Source organism: Eubalaena glacialis, chromosome 6 (genome assembly GCF_028564815.1).
Source record: "Eubalaena glacialis isolate mEubGla1 chromosome 6, mEubGla1.1.hap2.+ XY, whole genome shotgun sequence".
Lineage (NCBI taxonomy): Eukaryota > Metazoa > Chordata > Mammalia > Artiodactyla > Balaenidae > Eubalaena > Eubalaena glacialis.
Genome location: NC_083721.1, coordinates 2946058 through 2960850, shown reverse-complemented (window position 1 = coordinate 2960850; position 14793 = coordinate 2946058). Strand labels below are relative to the sequence as shown.

The 14793-nt window shown below is 56.8% G+C and overlaps 1 protein-coding gene across 2 annotated transcripts in view; it reads right to left on the bottom strand.

The window, feature by feature from the left end:
- Positions 1 to 9189: 9189 nt before the first annotated feature.
- Positions 9190 to 14793, bottom strand: part of CBS (cystathionine beta-synthase) — a 30593-nt gene continuing 24989 nt past the window's right edge. For both annotated transcript variants that reach the window (XM_061193865.1, XM_061193864.1), the window contains exons 15-16: positions 11979 to 12063; positions 9190 to 10046 (exon numbers count right to left, since the gene is read on the bottom strand). In XM_061193865.1, the coding sequence (XP_061049848.1) occupies positions 9937 to 10046; positions 11979 to 12063 (195 nt within the window). In that variant the 3' untranslated portion in view covers positions 9190 to 9936. The remainder of the gene's footprint in view (positions 10047 to 11978; positions 12064 to 14793) is intronic.

The following is a 14793-nucleotide window of genomic DNA, read 5'->3' as shown; positions in this document are numbered from 1 at the left end:
ACGGGCGGCACGTGGACACTCTCCGGGCAGGTTCTGAGGACGAGGGGTTGTCTTCTCTTTGCCGCGTGTCTCACGATGTGATCGAATGCCGGACACTTTTTGTAGAACAGCAGAGACCAAAGCCGAGAGGCCTCGCGCGCGCAAGTGGGCGCAGCCAGCGGCAGGCTCGCGGCGCGGGGCAGAGTCCGTCTGTTGGGCCCTCTTGCTGGGTTTGGGGTTTAGTTTTGTCGCTGCTTCCGTGGCCTTCAGACTCCTCCTGCCAGAGGCTCTCCGTCCGTGTTCCTGCCCGGCCTCCAGCTTTCTGCCGGCCCTGGGGCGGGGTAGGGGGTGGGGGAGGGTGGGGGGCGTGCCTCTCTGCTCTGTTCCCCCCCGCCCCGCCCCCCAGGTGGAGGCAGGTGTTCTCCTGGTCCAGGTTCGGTCGCAGGCAGGTCCTGCGTCCTGGGGCCCAGGGGTCAGCCTTTCCAGCCATCCTGCCCCCTCCCGCCTCTGCCGCAGCCTCTGCCTCGTGTCTGGGTGGGGTTTGGGGGCGTGTCCCTGGGGCTGAGAGGCTCCCTGCTCCTCCCCAGAAGCGGCAGCCTTCATCTGGGTGGGGTTGGGGGTGTTGTCCCTCCCCCGCTGGATTAAGGCTTTGCTTGAAGGAGGGGAGGGTCAGGATGGTGGGCGGCGTTTCACGCCTGCTCCCCCGGGGCACCGGGCTGGGTTGGGGGGGAGGTCTCCAGCCCCTGCCCTGCTCCCCGGCACACGTGGGAGAGAACGCTCGCCGGCAGAGGCGGTGCCCTTCGCGGCTGGGCTGCCAGCTATGCCACAGGGGAACCAGTCTGCAGCCCCGCCTCCCGCCTTGGGGGGCTTGTCTCTCTTTGGGATTCAGCCACCTGCTCGCCTTGCAACCGCAGCTCTCTGAGCTCAAGCAGAATTAAAGATGTTGTAGATTATCCACTTTTTCTCCTTGACAGGCTGTGAAGTGTTCTCATGGCCTCTACATCCAAAATGCAACTGGGGCCCCAAAATGATTACTGAAAACAAGATTTTACGATCTGTTTGAGTGGAGAAAAAGGAAGTGGAACCAGACCTATTTCACCATTTAGGCACATGGGAAATGTACAAAATGCTGTTTTTCAAGGATACGCATCGTTCCAAAGGTCCCAGGGAGGACGCCTGGGAGGGAGGGGGGAGGGCAGGCATTAGGAGTGGGTCCTGAGGATGAGCCCATCTCAGATGAGGTGGGGCCTTGTCCAAACGGGGGCGGAGTGCACAACGAGCTCTCTGCACCGCAGGTCAGGAATTAAAAGTGGGAATCGGGAGTGGGAAGAACTGTGCCTAGAGACTGTTTTTACTGGGAATTTAAGGGGCCGTTCGGTCGCCTCCCACCTTACTGTTGAGCGACCTAAAGCCGTTCCCGTCCTGATTCTTTGCCTGGCAGTGTTTGTTCGCGGCAAGCCTTGGGGTCTCCATAGGTTAATTTCCCCACAGTGGCCACAGCACTCTTTCCAGGCCCATGTGCTCTTCTAGAACTTTGTCCATCAAGCAAGTCCCCTTCTCTAGAAACTGGGTGAGGTCTGGCTCCGCCTTGACGTCAGGCAGGATGTGTGTCTGTGACGCTGGTGACTGAGGTTAGAACAAAAGTGGACTGCGTCCTGTTGGCGCTGTACCACTTGGGACGCGTGTCCTTGTAAGGAAGCCCAGGCCACGTGCAGAGGTTCCAGCCACGGCATCAGCCTCCTGCCACGCACGGGCGGGTGGCCTCGCAGACGCTGGGAGCTGTGCTGTGAGGTGGGGCAGCTGCTCGACGTGGGAAGTGTGAGCAGATAGGTGTCGTCGCTGCCCGATGCTGCTGGGGGTGCCTACCTGGGCAGCCTCGGTGCCCGCGCTCCGCGGTGCCCTGCCTTCGCGGGGCCCCTTCTCCCTCACCACGTCAGGCACTATGGACCCAGGAGAAGACAGTGAGCCACGTCGATTTTGATGCCGGTCTGGATCCAGTCACTAACCTTCCCCCCACTTTCATACTGGGCCCAAGAAGAGGAACTGAGAGGGGCTCGAAGGGCCCATCTTGCCAGGGACGCCGCCCTCCAGCCAGTCACCTGCCTTGTCCAGGGTGCGGAGCTTACGTTTGGCTCTGCGGTGGTGTCTTCAGCGAGGACAGGCATCCGGGGCTGTGTGGCGGGGGGCTCTGCTTCCCACCCGCTCCCCTCCCGACTGGTGTGCTTATAACTGAACCCTGCCTGCTGAGAGCCTCCCGGCCACGGCCTGCGCTGGGGCTGCAGGAGGCCCGCCCTGCCTGGGACACTCCTGACCTGATGGAGGAGGTGGATGTGGCGATCCCCACGTGGGCCGGCCCGGTCCCACCGGGGCACATGGGTGGGCTAGATCACAGAAGCCGGAGGCGTTCATGAGAAGGCTGAGCCATAGACTGCAGAGATGATAGACCAGTCCTGTCACTAAAACGCACAAGAAACGCTCCAGCTGCAAATCAGGTGTCCCTAGGACGAAGGCTTTAGGGCCTTGTTTCAATAACGGCCCGTCTGTAACGAGCAGCCTGTGCGTCCTGGCGATTAAGCGCCGCTGCGTCTCTGAAGCAATGATGCGTGTTCTCCAACAGCCGACGGCTGCACAAATGCGCACGCGGCTGCCCTCCACGGACCCCCCCAGTGCCTGCCTTGCCCAGGAGGCTCCACCTGCTGCAGTGGCGGCCGCAGCGACCGGGACTGCGGGCTGCCCGTCCCGCGAGGTCACGTGCCCGGCCCAGGACGCAGGCACCGAGGGCTTGGCTGAGCCAAGGCCCCTCCCCGGGTGGGGGAGTCACTGCCGCCCCCATCCCCAACGTCATGGCTGCAGGGAGGGGATGGAGGCTGGGAGAGCCCCTCAGCAGCGTCCAGGACCCCGGCTTCCTCCTCCTGTCCTGCCTTGGGGGCTCCTGCAAGACCCCGGGCAGGAAGCAAGGAGACGCGGTGCCTCCGCGGGGGCCCACCCGGCATCGTGTTCCCCTTGCTGCTGCATCACACGTGGAGGGGGTGGAGCTGACAGTCCCACAGCGCTTCCTCGTCTCCTCCCAGCTGCCCTTCCCTCAGCTGCTCCCCTTCGGAGTGTGTTCGTCCCCTCGGGTCTCATCAACGGGTCTTTGACGGTTTTGATAGTCTTCCAGTGTCAACATGTGGTTCATCCATCTCTCCCTTTCTTTACAGTTGTAAACCTTTAAATACATACGTGTTCCAAAAAACTGCACTCTTCACTTTTGCCCACCCAGTTAAGTTAAAAATAGCTGACATGTATTTGTTATTATTACACAATACTGAAATTCTAACTTAATTTTAAATTTCAAAAAAATTAGAGAACTTAAAAAGTTCTGAGGAGATCGACTCACAAACACACACCGCCCGCCCGCCTTGCCCACGGTGCTGGTCTTCGTAACTCAAGGGCGGGGCTCCTGGACTCGAGGGAGGCGTGTCCACTGGCAGAGCCCACGCGAGCGTCCTGCCCGGGGCACCCTGGGGGACCCTGGGGGGCACACTGAGCCTTCTGAGCAAAGCTCCAGTTCCACGGCCAGCTTTTAGGGACCCCGGCGGGGACCAGTCTCTGCGGCAGGGCCAGCCTTCATACAGAAGCGACTCCATCACGCCCACTGGCTCTCCCCAGCGCCCAGACGCCGGGCTGTCTCTCCCTGCCTGGCCTTGCTGATGGCCCGGCCTCCCTCTCTGCTCCCCTGCTGTCCTCCCGGCCATTCTGGTAAAGCAGTGGTCCCCAACCTTTTTGGCACCAGGGACCGGTTTCGTGGAAGACAGTTTTCCCACTGATGTGGGGTGGGGGATGGTCCAGGTGGTGATGTCAGTGACGGGGAGCGATGGGGAGAGGCAGATGAAGCTTCGCTCGCTCGCCCGCTGCTCACCTCCTGCTGTGCGGCCCGGTTCCTAACAGGCTGCGGACCAGTAGCGGTCCGCGGCCCAGGGGTTGGGGGCCCCTGTGGTAAAGGACTGAGGAGGAGCTGGCGATGCTGCTCTGACCACGCCCGCCGGCCTGGATGCCTCCTCTATTCTCGTGGTTTCACGGCCTCTGCTGTAAGAACAGCATCAGGAGATGCTCGCCAAGACCTCTGCGCACCGTGGACTTGCCCTGTCCAGAGCACCGGCACACACATGCCACACGGGGCTTCCGTTCACCAAAGACCCGATGTGAACTCCACCAAAACCAGCCTCTGGTGGGTGCACGGCTCAGAGCAGGGCAGAGATGCTCCTGCAGGAAACAGAGCACCGAGCCAGAAACAACGGGCCCCCTCAGCTGCGGGGCTACCCTCTGACTCGGCTCTGAACCTGCTCCCTCTGCGCATCTGGTCCCTCGGCCCATCCCCCGACTTGGAGAGCATCTCCTGCCCCAGGACCTTTGCACCTTCCGTACCTTCAGCTTGCTGGGCTCTTCCCCTGCTGTCCACCGGGCAGCCCCGCCAGTCTGTTGGGAAACGCGGCCACACTGCCTCCCAGAGATCTCCAACCCTTTCCTTGCTTTTTCTTTCTTTTTAAAATTGTGGTGAGGGCCTCCCTGGTGGCGCGGTGGTGAAGAATCCGCCTGCCAACGCAGGGGACAGGGCTTCAAGCCCTGGTCCGGGAAGATCCCACATGCCACGGAGCAACTGGGCCCGTGCGCCACAACTGCTGCGCCTGCGCTCTAGAGTCCGTGAGCCACAACTACTGAGCCCACGTGCCACAGCTACTGAGCCCATGAGCCACAACTCCTGAGCCCATGTGCCACTACAGAGCCCGTGAGCCACAACTACTGAGCCCACATGCCACAACTACTGAGCCCATGTGCCACAACTACTGAGCCAATGTTCTAGAGCCTGCAAGCCACAACTACTGAGCCCACGTGCCACAGCTACTGAGCCCGCGAGCCACAACTACTAAGCCCACGCTCTAGAGCCTGCAAGCCACAACCACCAAGCCCGTGCTCTAGAGCCCGCGAGCCACAACTACTGAGCCTGCGCTCTAGAGCCCGTGAGCCACAACTACTGAGCCCACATGCCACAACTACTGAGCCCGTGAGCCACAACTACTAAGCCCGCGCTCTAGAGCCTGCAAGCCACAACCACCAAGCCCGTGCTCTAGAGCCCGCGAGCCACAACTACTGAGCCTGTGAGCCACAACTACTGAGCCCATTTGCCACAACACTGAGCCTGTGAGCCACAACTACTGAGCCCATGAGCCACAACTACTGAGCCTCTGCTCGAGAGGCTGCGTGCCACAACTACTGAGCCTGCGCTCTAGAGCCTGCAAGCCACAACTACTGAGCTTGCGTGCCACAACTACTGAGCCCGCATGCCACAACTACTGAGCCCGCACTGTAGAGCCCACAAGCCACAACTACTGAGTCTGTGAGCCACAACTCCTGAGCCCACGTGCCACAACTACTGAGCCCACTCTCTAGAGCCCGCAAGCCACAACTACTGAGCCTATGAGCCACAACTACTGAGCCTGCACTCTAGAGCCTGCGAGCCACAACTACTGAGCCCGCAAGCCACAATTACCGAGACTGCGAGCCACAATTACTGAGCCTGCACTCTAGAGCCTGCAAGCCACAACCACTGAAGTCTGCGCGCCTAGAGCCCATGCCCCACAACAAGAGAAGACACTGGAATCAGAAGCCCGCGCACCACAACAAAGAGTAGCCCCCGCTCCCACAACTAGAGAAAGCCCGCGCACAGCAACCAAGACCCAACACAGCCAAAAATAAATAAATAAATTTTAAAAAAATTGTGGTAAAATACACATATCATAACATTTACCATCTTAACTATTTTTAAGTGCACAGTTTATTTCATCTTCCCAAACGGGAACTCCGTCCCCGTTAAATACTCGCCCCCTGTCACCCCTCCCCCCCAGCCCTGGGCCCCCACTATTCTCACTTTCTGTCCCTATGAATCTGACTCCTCTAGGGACCTCTGTGAGTTAGGGACCGTACAGTATTGTCCTTCTGTGACCAGCTGATTTCACTCGGCATAATGTCCTGCAGGCTCATCCACGTTGTGGCACGTGTCCGAATGCCCCTTTTCGAGGCCGAATACTATTCTACCATGTGTATAGATGGTACTTTTTAATCCACTGTCCATAGGTCTCTCGCTTTTTCCTGGTGGCACAGATCACCTTTGCAGTTGTTTTATTTCTTCTTTGATTCCTCCCACGAGCAGAGGAGCCCCGGTGCCTGATCAGTGGTTGGAGCTCAGTGGCTATCTGGTGAGTGAGTGAGTGAATGAGAGAGCATTTTAAGGCTCCTGCTGTCAAGCCGCCCTCCCCAGGGGTCGTCCCGATTTGATTTCCCCTCATCGGGAGCTGGTGGAGGCCCACGCCGGGCAGGCAGGGATGTCCAGCACCTCCCCCCGCCCCGCTTCCTCTCTAATACTGACCAATTTGGTAGATAAAAAAGAGCCTCGCTGTAAGCCTGCAGGTCTCTGTGTACACGTGGAGGCACGTTACCAGTCTCCTAAGGAATGAAGGGCTGCTGACAGTATTTCAAGCCGAGGAGGCAAAGATGGGGAAATCAAATCCCTCCCGTCCCTGTCTCCATGGCCACATCCTCCTCCTCTCGTCCATGTGTCTCAGGTCTCCCCTCCTCTCCCCTAGACGGACCCTTGTTGGCACACACGTGAGGGCCTTTAGGCCTACCTGGATGACCCAGGATAATCGCCCCATCTCGAGAGCCTTACCTTCATCACACCTGCAAACACTTCCAAAGAGGGGAACATTCTCAGGTTCCAGGGATTAGGACCTGATATCTCTTATTTGTCCTACCACAGTTCTACTGAAAAATAATTTTTTGAAGAAACTTCCCCATCCTCAGTCAAATCATCAAATGAGTCCCCCCCCAAGGTCAGAGCACATCTCCCGCCAGCTCTGTGCAGTCCCAGGCCCTCCTTGGACCTGGTGGGGAAGGCCTCCACCTGCCAGGTTGTCTGTGGGGACCGGGACGGCTTCCCGCACAGCCCCCGGGGGGACAGTGGCGTGTGGCCTGCTCGCGGCTGCCGGGGGCCCAGAGCTGCAGGACACCCGGGAGGAGCCTCGGTCTTAGAGACAAATAGCTGACGACTAAGGAACTGGCCATTCCCAAAAGGCACACCCAGCTGTACCTGGGGCTCTTTACAGAGGAGTGAAGCCGCGTCCACGACAGGAGGCCTTTCCCGGAAGATGGATGGAGCGCGGTGGCTGGGACAGGGTCAGGCAGCTGTGAGCACCCCTTCCACACAGCCCAGCCCCGCCAGAAAGCTCCCAAGGGACGGTGGCCTCTCCCGTTGAATCTTCGGCCTGCCCATGTGGTCTGAGGCCTTGGAAGGGGCCGTCTCCGGCGTGTAGGAAACAAGAGCGGGCCCTCAGGGCTGCGTCTTCAGCATGTCCTGCACGCTGTGTCCGTCTATTGAAATCTATGGCTGCCCAGCCCTGTTTCCCGTCACTCTGGGGGTACCTGTCTTGATGGCCTGCTGGGGCCCTTGTTTTCCCCCTTCATTTTGGTGGAGTGCATCTTCCAGTGCTCCCCTGGGCCCGGAGGCCACCTGCCTCGGGGGAAACGTCTACATCCTCCCTCCAGGGTTAAGGGAGAGCGTGCTTGCATCCAGGATTCTGGCCCACGTCCCTTCCTTCAGATGTTTTGAGGCTTCGCTCCCTTGTCTCCCAGGCTCCACATGCTAGAGATGGAGAAGCTGGATCCCTTTCTCATTCCCTAGACTCTCTCTGTGAGCTGGGTTTCCCCAACCCTAACTGGAAACTTTTTCTGATTTCTTGTCCCAAGTGATCTAACATTTCACAATGATGTTCCCTGTGTGGGTCTTTCTCCATCCGTTGCGCTGGGTACTAGGTGGAACCTTTCAATCTACAAACTCGTGTCTTTCAGTCTGGGACAGTTTCTTGAATTATTTCACTGGTGATTTCCTTCTCTCTTGTCTCCTCTTTTCTGGAACTCCTACAAGCCAGATGTTGGAACCCAAGAAGCTCAAAGAATTCCAAGCACAAGAAGCATGAAGAAAGATACATCACGATTCCCAAAACAATACTGAACATAAACAAAGCCAGAGGACTCACACTTCTTGATATCAAAACTTACTACAAAGCTACAGTAATTAAAACAGTGTGGTACTGGCATAAGGACAGACATAGAGACCAGTGGAACAGAACCAAAAGTTCAGAAATAAACCCATACATCTATGGCCAACTGATTTTCCACAAGAGTGCCAAGACCATTCAATGGAGAAAGAATGTCTGTTCCCCAAATGGATAGCCATATACAAAAGAATGAATTTGGACCCCTGCCCACACCATGTACAAAAATTAACTCAAAATGGATCAATGAACTAAACGTAAAAGCTAAAACTATAAAACTCTTAGAAGAAAACACGACCTTGGATTGGCAAGGATATAATACCAAAAGCGAAACAAAAGAAAAAACAGATAAATTGAACATCATCAAAAACAAAACACTGTTGTACACCAAAGGTCATTATCAAGAAAGAGGAAAGATACCCCACAGAATGGGAGAAAATATTTGCAAATCACATGTCTGATAAGGCTCTAGTATCCAGAATATATAAAGAACTTCTACAACTGAACAACAAAAGGCAAACAACTCAATTTTTTTTTACCTCAATTTTAAAATGGGCAAAGGACTTGAATAGACATTTCTCCAAAGAAGATACACAAATGACCAAACAAGCACATAAAAAGATGCTCAATATCATTAGTCATTAAGGAAATGCAAATCAAAACCACAGTGAGGTAACACTTTACACCCACTATCATGGCTATAAAAAACAAAACCCAGAAAATAAGTGTTGGCGAGGATGTGCAGCAACTGGAACCTTCATGCACTGCTGGTGGGGATGTAAAATGGTGCGACCGTGGAACACAATTTGGTGGCTCCCCAAAAAATTAATCATAGAATTATCACGTGGCCCAGCAATTCCAGTCCTGGGTGTATAACCAAAAGAACTGAAAACAGGCGCTCAAACAAATCCCTGTACACGAAGGTGCATAGCACTACTAGTCACAACAGCCCAAGAGTAGAAACAACCCAAATGTCCATCAACTGATGATGGATAAACAAAATGTGGTCTATCCGTATAAGGAATACTGTTCAGCCACAAAAATGAAGTACTGATTCATGCTACAGTGTGAATGAATCTCAAAAACATCAGGCAAAGTGAAATAAGCCAGACACGAAAGGTCACAGATTGTATGATTCTTTTTATATGAAATATCCAAAACAGGTAAATCCATGGGGATGGAAAGCAGAGTAGTGGGTGCCAGGAGAGGAGGGGAGAGGGGAGTGACTGCTTAACGGGGGGATGAAATGTTCTGGAACTCGACAGAGGTGGTGGCTGGACGACGTCTAATAAACGCTACTGAATTACACATTTAAAAATTGATCATTTTAGGTTAAGTGGATTTCACCTCAATTAAAAAATCCCAAACACTCAAGCCACTCCAACCAACCCATCCCCAAGTGGGCCACGCTGCTGGGAAAAGGCCACGGCACCGAGCCACGCTTCCTGGGCCCCATTCTTCTGCTCCCCCCTCTGGACTCCCGGGAAAGGCACTGGCCTTGGCCTTCAGCCCCCCTACCCCAGTCATGGCAGGGGTCCATCCGCCCGGCTGAGTTCTCTTTTACAAGATTTGCTTGCTGAAACATCTTAAGAGAAAGTCAGTTAAAGAAAAACACATCTAATCGAATAAATCATAAATAGATTCATTTAGGTGGCCAAGTGTTAATGATGGGGAACTATAACATCTCTGCTGGGCCTGGGCTAAGCAGTAAGCATCCTTGCTACCCATTGTGACAGAGTGATGCCCAGTGCCAGGTGGCTAAAAATCACGTGTTTGTTTGTTTAGTGTTTATGAAAGCAAAAGAGAACAGTCGCGCAACCTTGGGGGGTAGTCAGGGCTGGGCTGCGGGCCCGGCACCTCCACTTCCTCACTTTGTCTTCTGGTTCCGCTCGCGGGCAGCCACGAAGTTCAGCAAGTCGATGGCAGTGACAACTCCGAACACCATCTGCCTCTTACTGGACTCCCCATGGCTGTGGTCTGAGGGGGGACAAGGCCGCAGGTTCAGAGGGGCCTCCACACAGAGCGGATCTGAGGCAGCCACATCCCCAGGCACAGGGTAGCGGGGGTGTGCGGGGAGGATGCCCTCTGTCCACGGGCACCTGTGTGCCCTGGCAGCCCAAGCACAAGTGTCGTCCCCTCCCAGCACAAGCCACTTGGGCGAAGCTGCAGAGAGCAGGGCCCTGAACCCTCTGAGCCACGCCCACCAGGGACGCCCGAGGGTCGCATTCATTCAGAACAGCCGGTGGTCGCCCCCGGGGCCCAAGGCCTGAGTCGTGGCATGAAATTCCAATCCTACTCACACCCAACACCACCGGCTCACATCTCTGGCCTACAGTTGTGTTCAAACCCACGCCTTTCTCTCAGGCTTAGAATGAACGCAGGCCCCTGGCCCCCTGCCCTGCCGCCCAAGGACAGAGAGGGTGATGGAGATGCTTAATTTTACATTTCAACTCGACTGGGCCACGGAGTGCCCCAATACTGGGTCGAACATCATTCTGGGTGTCTTTGGATGAGATCAACTCTTGACTGGATGGACCTAGTAAAGCAGATTGCACTCCCCAGTGTGGGTGGGCCTCATCCAGTCAGTTGAAGGCCTGAATAGAACAAAAGGGCTGACCCACCACGAGTAAGATGGAAATGTCCGGCCTTTGGACTCGGAAACATTGACTCTTGGGGTCTTGAGCCTGGCCACTAGCCCCGCAGGTCTTGGGACTTGCCAGCCTATGAGCCATTCCTTATAGCAAATCTCTGTACACACACATCCTACTAGTTCTGTTTCTTGGGAGAACCCTGACTGACAGCTGTCGTGAAGCACACAGCGGGCCGGGCAGAGCTGAGCAGCAGGTGGTAAATGCCCAGGTAGCGTCCCATTCCACCAGACCCCGCTGCCCTGCCTGTCCCTCACGCCTTTGAGGGCAGAGGTCACACAGGGTGGGCTGCTGGAGACACAGAGAGGCGAGGCATCCTACTGGCCGGCTCGGAGCACCTCAGGAAAAAGCAAGGGGCACCCAGAAGAGATGAGGGGCTTCTAGGCAAAGGGGCAGCTTTGGAGAAGCACTGAGCCCCACGGGGGCGGGCAGTCAGAGCGGTCTCCAGGTCCCCCGGGAGACGCTGGCCAGAGCCGGTTGGCAAACTTTCTGTAAAGGGCGGTATGGTCTCTGTTATGACTCCTCAGATCCGCCCACACAGCGCGAAAGCAGCCGCTGCTGACCGTGCTTTCTGGCAGGGCGGTGTCAAAGGAAACTTTATTTACAGACCCTGAAACCGGATCCCACGTCAGGGTGTGTAGATGTTCAAACATGAGTGTGTGACACAAGAAGGGGAGCCTCCCTCCCAAGCTCGGGGTCTGGGGCCTGGACGCCCTCCTTGTCACTCGGAGGCTGCGATGCTGATCACAGCACAGCTCCCCAGCTCGAGGGGTGGGTGGGGCGTACACACCTGCAGGTCCCCCCCACCCCCAAGGCCAGGCCCCGCGCTGAGGAGCCAAGGATGGGAGAGGGTTAGATGGGGGGGCCCAGGCCCCGGGACCAGCCCTCGGTGGGCGGGAGGGCGGGCTCCAAGGCCCCCCCCCAGTTCTCGGGATTTCTATAACCCTCGTCCTCGCCCGGCACCAGAACGACATCCCCGGCCTCTGGAGATGCGGCCAGGAGGCCCGGGAAAGGCTTTGTGAGCAGGTTATAAAGCCCTGTGATCTCACCGGGAGCCGGTACCCAGGTTGGCCCACAGCGGGGTCCCTCTGAGATCTGCACCCAAGGCTGGGGATCAGCACCTCCAGCTCCCAGATGCCCTGTGAGCTCACGGCAGGAAAGCACGCACACGCAAGCCTGGGGCCGGGGGCCCGGTGGCCAGCACCCCACAGGGCTCCTGCTCGCGCCCCCCAGTCCCCAGCCCCCAGAGGGCCCCACTTACACTGGATCTGCTCGTGGACCACCAGGGCGAAGTGGTCCATCTCCAGGATGTGCGAGAGCTTGCCCAGAGGGTCTGTCAGGTGGATCTGGAAGAGAAGCCGTGGTCAGTGCTCGCCAGGGCAGCCCAGCTTGGCCGGAGCCCGAGGAAAGGAGCACAAGGCAGCAGGAGAGGCTGGCGTCCCTCCAGAAGGTTCTTCTGGAGCCTCTTGCTGACTTAGAAACTGAATGAGACTCGACACACGTGAAAGGACATTTGGATGACGTGGAAGAGTCCGTACGTATCACTCAGTGCAAAGAGCCAGTAGGACAGCTTCCCCCAGTATGATTCCACCTCTATGAATTTCTGGAAAAGGCAAAACTAGGCAGATTGGTGGTCGCAAGGTTCAGGGAGTGGGGAATGGGTGCAGGGATCCAGGGCACGTGGGGCACATACACTACTCTGTGTGATGCTGTAATGGGTACAGGTCACTGTACATTTGTCAAAACCCACAGAGCTGCAGAACCCAAAGACTGAACCCTCAGTAAACTAGTGACTTTAGTTACGAACAGCGTAATATTCACCATCCATCGGAACAAATCCTACGTCAGTGCAAGATGTAACAGTACAGGGCGTGGTGAGGCGAGGGGGTACGGGGCGTGGTGAGGGGAGGGGGCGTGGCGAGGGGAGGGGGGCGTGGCGAGGGGAGGGGGGCGTGGCGAGGGGAGGGGGGCGTGAGCATCCACTCTGGGCCATCTGCTCAATAGACACATGATGAGAGCTTCCAAGAAAAAGAAAGGACACTTAGGTCCATCTTTCAAACCCCAAGGTGATCTCCAAAGCTGTTAGCCCCACTGGAACCCTTTCTAGTTCGGCTCTGGCAATGGAGGCAAGTTCCCTGTGAGAGGACGCAAGCTCCGGGGTGAGTGGAAAAGCGCCAGCGGTGCCTTCGCCTGTGTAAGGAGGGTTGGGCACCACCTGCCTGCCAAGCACTAGTGCACGCTGAGCCGTACACAACACAGCGGCCCTGGGCTGTGGAAGCAACTTCCCCCGATGCTTGCCTTTATGAGGTCAGATGCTGGGCGTGGTCAGTAGACCACGGGGGTCAGGATTTCTCCTCTCCGCCGGGAGAATAGGGTGGAAAGGGGCGCCACAGCTCCACGGGGACCTCCCCGTGCTGCTCACTGCCGGCAGCCAGACCCCCGTGGCGGCAGGAAGGGGCAGCCCTGGATGCGGAGGGTGTACGCAGGAGACAGGACCCACCCAGGTTTCCTCGGGGCTGCATTCTCCTCGGGACACTATCTGGACCAGGGATGCCGGGGACCCTGCTGAAGGACGTCCTGTGTCCGCTTACACCCACCGCTTGGTGCCTGGAGCAGAGCAGGCACACACGGCCCCACCCAACATCTCGGTGGCAGGGCATCGAGACCCCCGAGGGTCTGGATGGCACTAGAGCCCAGGGAACTGGGGCTCGGCTACACCCCGGGGGAAGGCTGCGGCTGGAGGTCAGCCTCGGCACTAAGGGGGGTGACCTAGTGGAACAGGGAAGAGCCAATCCTGACTACATGCTGGATCTGTTTCTTTTACTTTAACCTTTGCTTCCCGTTGCTTTTGTTCGCTAAAAGGATACTGTCTCTATGGAACAGTCTGCCTCGGGGAACGCCGCCCCTCTGCCTGAAGGTTAAACCCAAGTGCCTTTGTTCAGGGAAGCATCCTGACGCTGTCCACCTGTGGATGGCTGCAAGAAAGAAGACACTAACACGTCCCCTCCCCGAGGCTGGCCATTCCAGGGGATATTTGCAAATCTTAGGGCCTTTTTACTTTACTTCCTCACCTCCTCTCCCTCTCTGTTCTATGAAAGAAACTGGCATCCAGACCCCGAGAAGATGGTTCTTTGACACATCAGTCTGCCATCTTCTGGGTCTGCTGGCTTTCCAAATAAAGTCGTATTCCTAGCCTCAGCACCTCGTCTCCCGATTTACTGGCCCGTCGTGCAGCGAGCAGAGCGCGCTTGGACTCGGTAACATTAGAGCGCTCAGCTCTTCCCCGGGGGAGGGAAGGGCGCGCACAGCAGAGAATCAACAGGAAAGGCCAGAGACACAACAGAACTGGACTCAGGCACGGGAAGGGGTGGACAGCACGCACACCACACCTCGGAGGGACCTCAAAACACTCTGCTGGGCTTCCCTGGTGGCGCCGTGGTTAAGAATCCGCCTGCCAATGTAGGAGACACGGGTTCGAGCCCTGGTCCGGGAAGATCCCACATGCCATGGAGCAGCTAAGCCCGTGTGCCACAACTACTGAGACTGCACTCTAGAGCCCGCGAGCCACAACTACTGAGCCCGTGTGCCACAACTACTGAAGCCCTCGCGCCTAGAGCCCGTGCTCTGCAACAAGAGAAGCCACCGCAATGAGAAGCCCTCGCACCGCAACAAAGAGTAGCCCCCGCTCGCCGCAACTAGAGAAAGCCTGCGCGCAGCAACGGGGACCCAACGCAGCCAAAAATAAAATAAAATAAAATAAAAAAGTTTATATAGAAAAAAAAAAAACAAACCACTCTGCTGCATGAAAGAAGCCAGACAAGGGTACACACGGTGGGGCTGCGTATGCGCACGAGCCCGGGGAGGGCGCACAGTCTACGGGACAGGATAGACGTGCGGGGAGGGGAGAGGAAGCCGGGGTAGAAGGGGGGGAGGGGATGGATACGCTCACTCTCGACTGTGGTTTCGCGGGTGTGTGTTCATTTCAAAATCATCAAATGGGACACGCTGTGTTCAGCTCAACGCAGGGAAGAGGAGGGGCAGAAACTTCCAGAAATGCTGGTGGGCAATGGCATGGG